The sequence below is a fragment of the Saccostrea echinata genome, unplaced genomic scaffold (assembly GCF_033153115.1).
Source record: "Saccostrea echinata isolate AGI-Se365-2 ecotype Australia unplaced genomic scaffold, CSIRO_AGI_Sech_v1 ptg000040l, whole genome shotgun sequence".
NCBI classification, from domain to species: domain Eukaryota; kingdom Metazoa; phylum Mollusca; class Bivalvia; order Ostreida; family Ostreidae; genus Saccostrea; species Saccostrea echinata.
Window position 1 is genome coordinate 7,268,795 of NW_026889789.1, and position 8,258 is coordinate 7,277,052.

An 8,258-nucleotide genomic window follows, 5' to 3' on the forward strand; every position below is an offset into this window, starting at 1 on the left:
TTGTACATGTATGTTGTGTTCCGACGTTTGTTGAGCCATATGGATGTAATATATGCATATACTGAAATAAATACGATAATTATAATACGGTGCATGATCACATGATTTAGATATAAAAATAACTGTGTATACATGTAGGCTGTTAAAAAATTACTTTAAAGTCAACCCTCTTGAAGGATATACCAGTTGTGAGTCCTTCGGGGGAGGGATTAAGGTCCCCCTAGTAATTAAAAAATAACTTAATGCCCCCCCCCCCCAAAAAAAAAACCCGGACCCCTCGCAAGTTTTCAAGAACGAATCATTTTTATGAAAGAAAGTAGGAGATAACTTGCCCATAAAGAAATTTTATTATGCTTATCAAAGAATATTCGAGTTTGATATTTTTAACATAGGCACTCCCCATCTTAATTGTTAAAAAAATATATACCTACTATAGTAGGTATATATTTTTTTAACAATTAAGATGGGGAGTGCCTATGATTTTTAAAAGTAATTATGCATGTACATATGTACACTTAATTACTCCCCATCCACCCCACCACCGAAAAGGAAATCAGTTTAGATCGATCGAGCGAATAAAAATCCCAAAACAACAACTTGACTTTTGTCATTATCATTGGTATCTGGACAATGGAAACCTCTCCTAAAAAAAAATAGTATAGCATTAACCATAGACGCGGGGAAAGGAGAAAGGAGGAGATAGGTTTAAAATTTTCTGGCCCAGTGGTTCTTGAGAAGATGATTTTTTTTAAATGACCCCACCCAATTTTTGTCCTTTCTTGGTTATGTGTACTTATATTGAGAGTTGGACTTTCATGTTTATAATTTTGATTTCCCTTTACCAAAATATATTTTGTGCCAACTTTGGTAAAAATTAGCTCAGTGGTTCTCGAGAAGTGGAAAATGTGTAAAGTTTACAGACATACGGACAGCTAGATGAGCGGACGGACGGTGGAAAAAATAGGATCAGAAAAGCTCAGATGAGCTTTAAACAAGAGGCTTAGGGGCCACAACGCTCACGTTTCATTTTTGCCCTGCAGTTCTTCAGAAGATTTCAAAGATTTTTTTTTTCTTTTTCGCAATGAAAATTTTTGACCTAATATTATGACCACACACTTTACTTAAATAAATTAAAATTTGCTCTAAGTATACTGATGCATGTGAATTAATACATGTATATGCCTAATCATGGCTTTATTGTTGAAGATAAGGATTTTTTAAATTAATTATAATCATGATATGATGAAAAGAATAACATCACTATCTTTGGTATAAAATACATTTAACCGATAAATCAACTTGAAATATTAATGTGTCTACAAATTGAGTGTCTTAGACTCTATAAATTTACGTTTGCAAGTACCGAAATGAAAATTGACTTTTTGTTTACACAGACATTATCTTCTGGTTACCCAATTTTATGCTTCAATTCAAAAAAAACACTGATATTTAGTTGCATTTTCATTTATTTAGTTGCAAATTCATTAAAAAAATCATAATAAAGAGACGACTTCTTTTCGCCCTGTCTTTAGATACTGTAACTTAACGTACATGTAATTTCGCTGTGTGATTGTATGATGAATAGTTGCATAAATTTAACAAGTTTGAATTTCGACCATTGCAACCTCACATTGAACAAAGCTCAGACTCCTGATTTTTTTTTTTTATATAAACTTGTCTAGGGAAGGGGCAACCGATCTTGATAATTTATCTTTACATATATCTTATAGGGATTAGATTTTTTTTCTTGATCTTGAACGTTTCTGTTCATGAAAACTTATATAAAGTCTCATACACTGTGCAGTCGACTTTGCATTATATTACAAACTCTTTATGAGAGAGAGAGAGAGAGAGAGAGAGAGAGAGAGAGAATCCTTGGTACACATGATATAGGTACTGGATTTCAATTTCAATTCAATTTCTTTATTGCAGAAGACATACGTCTTATAGCAGTATTACAAGATTATAACAAAAGAGACGAAATGGACGGTCAGTCCTTATAAATCTATATCATATACATACATATAAACTTATGTTAACAGTTTTTATAGATTATATGGAGAATGACACATACGTGCAGATTAATGAAAAATAGTAGTAATAGTCGTATTAAAAAAAAAAAAATAAATAGCCAACTCAGCAAATGACACAACATTATATGTTTAAATCATTTCTAAGCGCAAGGGCTTTATAAATGAATTTTCCCAAATTAGTGAAATTACACAATTCTTTTACATTGTTCACACTTAATAACTATATTAATTTGTACATGGATGGCCTACACCAATGATACTTTTTTCAATAACTTTGATCGTAATGTCGGATACATGGGGTATACAAGTATATAAAATGATATTCATCTTCAATTTCAGTAGTACGTGTTTTACAGAATCTTTTGTCTATTGGTATATTTTTATGCCTACCCGATTAAAGTATAGTATTAAATATTTAGAATAATAAATAAATAGGCATATGAGTTAATCGATTTCTTAGTTTTATACCAATCATTTTTAGCTCACCTCGATGAAGTCGAGATGAGCTTATGCTATACCCCCGGCGTCGGCGTTAGCGTCGGCGTCCCGGTTAAAGTTTTAGGAGCAAGTCCATTCCCAAGTAACTATAAGCCCTACCTGGACCAAACTTGCATGGATGATGCATCTAGGGATGGACACTACCACAATTACTTCGGATGCAGGATCTGACCTAGATTTTCCAGATGAGTGACCAGGTTAAAGTTTTTGGAGCAGGTCCATTCCCAAATAACTATACGCCCTACCTGGACCAAACATGCAAGGATGATGGATCTAGGGATGGACACTACCACACTTGCTTCGGATGCTGGATCTGACCTAGATTTTCCAGATGAGTGACCAGGTTAAAGTTTTTGAGCAGGTCCATACCCAAGTAACTATTAGCCCTACCTGGACCAAACTTGCATGGATGATTTATCTAGGGATGGACACTACCACACTTGCTTCGGATGCAGGATCTGACCTAGATTTTCCAGTTTAGTGACTAGATTAAATTTTTGGAGCAGGTCCATTCCCAAGTAATTATAAGCCCTACCTGGACCAAACTTGCATGGATGATGCATCTAGGGATGGACACTACCACACTTGCTTCGGATGCTGGATTCGACCTAGATTTTCCACATAAGTGAATTTTAGCCATATTTTAACCAAATTAGCATGGATGATGAAGCAAGGCATGGTCACTTCCAGACTTGCTTTGGATTCTGAATCTGACCTACATTTTCCAGATGAGTGACCAGGATAATTATTTTGGAGTAGCTGTATAATATTATGGCCTGTTATGATTAAACTTGCATAGATGGTGCATCTAAGGATGAAAACTTCCAGACTTACTTAGGATATTGAAACTGACCAAAATTTTCTTGATTAGTAAACAGGATAAACTTTTTCTTAACAGGTCTATTTCCAAGTAACTATAAGTCGTAGTTAAACCAAACTTGCATGGACATTGATCTTGGGATGTACACTAAATAAAAAAAATATGATGTGAAATTTGCCTTACTTAAAGATAACATTCGTCGAGGTGAGCTTCGTAATCTTTGATTACCTGTGTTTCACGCATATGCAACCCTCAGTAGAAATTATTTATACCCTCTCCCACCCCGAAATTTAAAGAAAAAATAATTTAGTAAAAGGGTTCGATCAAAGTTTTTGTATTTGTCAATTTTTTTGAGATAAGAGATTGGTATTTTCTGATATATTGATACGGATTTGCTACAGAAATGGCAAATATCCAAATAAACGTCGATAGGTCGATAGTAAATAAATACAACCGATCTCTTATAGAGCTAAAATATAATATTGCTATCCGGATTGTATTAAAAATACATGTTTTAACACATGTTTTTGTTTTCAGAATCATTAGATACGTGGTCTTATCAGTACATGTATTTGATAAAAAGCATGAATGTTAAAATTCAACAGAAAAAAATATGGACGAGTTCATGGGGTTGGACATTCTGTATTTAATTTTCATTGTTTGGCGTTAGGATCTTGAATATAAATGATATAAACCAAACTTTTCCAATTCAAATTATATGATTTGTATAATCAGACAAAATATGTTTCTATTGCCTCCTTCAGTTTTACCGGTATTGGAGTAAATAAAAAGCAGATGTTTTCAAAACTGAAGATTAACAAGGATTCTGAGAGTATTGCATTAGCAATACTAGTCCCCTACTGGCAAGTGTAATCTGGTTCCCGTTAAAAATTGAAAATGCCAAAATTCCGCCAAAAATCATTGAAGTGGAACGAAATGCAAACTTGATCTATAAGTAATCAAGGTAAAGTCACATACCAAAAATCAGCTCAATATCTCCAAGCGCTTAGAAAAAAATCGCGGAAAACCCTTAAAAATTGAAAAGGTCGTAATTCCGTCAAAAATCAATGAAGCGGAACGAAATGCAAAACTGATCTGTAACTCATCAAGATACACTCACATACCAAAAATCAGCTCAATATCTGCAATCATTTAGGAAAAAAGTGCGGAAAACCAAGTGGGACAGACTGACAGACAGACAGAGGGACAGACAGACGGACGGACAGACTCAGAGGAAACCTATAGTCCCCTCCGGTTTCACCGGTAGGGGACTAATAAATTAATGAAGAACGAAGTGAAATTTTCTGAGGTACTGTGATTTTTGGCGTAAAAAATTGGGTACATTTATTGAAATTAAAATACATGTAATACAATTCAGGATAACTATGTCCCCGTTGAGAACAAAAATAAGAGGGGGGAAAAAAACAAAAATAAAAAAACGAAACAAAACAAACAGACAAAAAATGCAGATTAAGAAAAAATTTTGACCTAGATCTTTCAGCATTTAAAATTAAAGTCAACAGGGGTCTTTCTTAAGTTAGAGTAATTCATGACCTTAAGTTTTATTGCAAAAGCTAACAGAGAACTAAAGTTATCATTTGAAAACTACGTTATGCTCGTGCGCTACATGAATTTCTGACCTTGAGCTTTGATATTTTGACTTTAAAATCTTTAGGGGTCTTTTTTAAAGTCAGATTGACTAAGGTATAAAATTTCATTGCAAAGCCTCCAATAGAATCTATTTTATGGAGATCTGACCTTGAACTTTAGCCATTTGACCTCAAAATCAACTGGTCTTTTTTTTAAATGAATGTGAAAATAAAGAACAGTGATCGAGTCCATTTAAACAATGCAAATTATGAGCAGAGCCAACGCAGACCTCCGAAAACAGAGGTGGGATCAGGTGCCATGGAGGAGTGAGTATCCCCTGTCAACCGGTCACACCAGCCGTGTGCCCCTTGGCATGATCGGGTTGATTTGTATCTGCGATATGCTGATGACACAAATTTTTTGTCGGCAGCACCAGAAGACCTACAGTACATACTGAATGTTTTTACAATTATTGTGAACGATGGCATCTGAAAGTTAACACTAACAAACTAAGGTAACCGTTGTAATCTTTGGAAAATACAGTCCAAGAATTGAAACACCATGATTTACAATAAATAGAAGTATTAGAAATTGCAAATAATTTCAAATATTTAGATGTAAGTTTTTGTAAAAATGGTTCATTTAATACAAATATTAAAGAATTATTCAAAAAAGCAACAAAAGCTGCGTATGTATGCTGTTATTGGAAAATGTAGAAAACACATGCACATCCTTACTGTAGAATGTGCATTAGATTTGTTTGAAAAAATTGTAAAGCCTGTATTTTTAAATGGACGAGAAGTGTGGGATTATAATCGATCACAATTAGTTGCAAAATTGCATTTAAAATTTTACATCTGAAGGCATCTCATAGGCGTCGGAAGCATTTTGAATTGGGGGGGGGGGTTAATTGAGAGAGAGAAAGAATTCAAATCTGAAAAAAACTTGACAACCGAAAAAAAAAGGAAAATTGAAAATTGTCCAAACTCGAAAATCCTATTTCGTTGGGGGAAGGGGGGGGGGTCGAACTTCTTTCAGTACCAATTCTTTGTGAAAAAAAGGGGGGGGGGGCGAAGCCTTAGTCCCCCCCCCCGGTTCCGACGCCTAAGCATTTATACCAAATTTTATGGTATACGATGAATCAGGTAGATGCCCCTTTTGTTTGTTTTTTTCTCTTATGCTTGTACATGTACATTTACTCCCCATCCAACCCACCCCGAAAAAGAAATCAGTGTAGTTCGAGCGAATAAAAATCCCAAAACAACAACTTTTGTCATTGGTATCTGGATTATGGAAACCTCTCCTAAAACAAATTAGTATAGCATTAACCATAGGCGCGGGGAAAGGAGAAAGGGGGGATAAGTTTAAATTTTTCTGGCCCAGTGGTTCTTGAGAAGATGATTTTTTGGATGACTCCTACCAACTTTTGTCCCTTCTCGACTATGTCTCCTTATAATGAGAGTTGGACTTTCATGTGAATAATTTTGATTTCCCTTTACCAAAATATATTTTGTGCCAACTTTGGTAAAAATTAGCCCAGTGGTTCTCAAGAAGTGGAAAATGTGTAAAGTTTACAGACAGCTCAGACGGACAGCTAAATGGGCGGACGGACGGTGGAAAAAGGGGGATCAGAAAAGCTCAGATGAGCTTTAAACAATATGCCCAGGGGCCACAACGCTCACGTTTCATTTTTGCCCTGCAGTTCTTCAGAAGATTTTAAGATTTTTTCTTTATTCCAATGAAAATTTTTGACCTAATACATGTATTATGACCACACCCTTTACTTAAATAAATTCAAATCTGCTCTAAGTATATGGATGCATGCGAATTGATACTAGTATACGGCATGCCTATAATCATGGCTCTATTGTTGTAGATAAGGATTTTTTTAAATTAATTATAATCATGATATGATGAAAAGAATAACATCATTATCTTTGGTATAAAATACATTTAACCGATAAATCAACGTGAAATATTAATGTGTCTACAAATTGAGTGTCCTAGACTCTATAGATTTACGTTCTCAAGTACCGAAATAAATATTGACTTTTTGTTTTACACCTGTGTTTGTCAGTAGAATGCTTAATGTAGTATCGTTTCTTGGAAAAGTATTGAAACTGATGAAATTACTGATAGGTCATTTGAATATGGGCGGGATTTATATTTGTTATAAAATATGGCAGATGTACGATTTTCACCATAGGAGATCACAATGGCCAGGTTCAGCGGCTATTGGTTGGTGGTTGTCTTCTATAGTCTGGCAATGGCCTCTAAATCTCTGAAGGAGGGATACGACAATTTACAGTGGGGTAAGCGTCTACTGGGGAGCTTACTGACCACTATAGCCCAAGTCAGTCCGTTAGACTGTGCTGAGGAATGTCTGGTCCGTCCTGGTTGTCTGTCCTTTAACTACAGACGGGCTGCGATTTTCTGTGAACTGAATTATGAAAATGACTCAAGTTCTGACACAAATCTTACCGAGGAAAATGGATGGATATTCAGTCTAAGAGAAAATTGGCCTATGGTAATGAGTTAAAAAGGAAATATTTGATTTTGATTTAAATTGAAGAAGAAAAAGTTACATTTTAATTGTTTGAAAATATTTCTTACATTAGTATTTCATTCTGTTTAGGAATTGACGGGACTTTGTAAAGAACCAACCTGTTCTTTGAACGAGAAGTGTGAGAGAAAAGCATTTGGCGAATTTAACTGTACGATTGCTCGTGAGTTGATGAACTTAATTAACAAATAAATATCAAATTGACTTTTTTTTTACCTAACATATAATCTTTTTTAATTTGTCAATGGTTAATATCGTATTCACTCAAGACGTTGTTGCTTTATCTGCATCTCTTACTGTTGATAGTGAAAAAAAGATACTCATTGAATTCATAGTTTATCTTTCCGTATAATTCAATTTTTTTCATGCCAAATGGCACATCAGATAATATGACACATGTACAAAATTAACAATAATGCATGATGATGATGATGATGATGATATATATATATATATATATATATATATATATATATATATATATATATATATATATATATATATATATATATATATATATATATATATATTAGGGATGTCAACGAATATTCGAGTACTCGACTACCGTTCGATCATACCGACTATCGACTAAAATTTCTTTAGTCGGTTATTCGTTAAAAATGTGTTACCTAAAAGTAATTTTAAATTCAAGGTAATAAACTTGGATTCGCCCATTTCATTTATTTACAGATCAATGTTCTCGTAAGTAAAACTCAGGGTATGGCTTAACTGTTCAAATGAAATTATTTGTGTG

At 34.1% G+C, this 8,258-nt stretch overlaps 1 protein-coding gene across 1 annotated transcript; it reads left to right on the plus strand.

Annotated features, from left to right (window-relative positions):
* Positions 1–7,156: 7,156 nt before the first annotated feature.
* Positions 7,157–7,696, plus strand: LOC133200570 (uncharacterized). Its single transcript, XM_061336350.1, has 2 exons — positions 7,157–7,468; positions 7,577–7,696. Exons 1-2 carry the CDS (start codon positions 7,157–7,159, stop codon positions 7,694–7,696), a joined length of 432 nt encoding a protein of 143 aa, XP_061192334.1.
* Positions 7,697–8,258: the final 562 nt, after the last annotated feature.

What these genes read in the sequence shown, in the direction of transcription:
- LOC133200570 (XM_061336350.1), top strand. Translation starts at nt 7,157, where the DNA reads ATGGCCAGGTTCAGCGGCTATTGGTTGGTGGTTGTCTTCTATAGTCTG. An exon ending in TAAGAGAAAATTGGCCTATG is followed by an intron (nt 7,469 to 7,576) that starts GTAATGAGTTAA and finishes CATTCTGTTTAG; the next exon opens with GAATTGACGGGACTTTGTAA.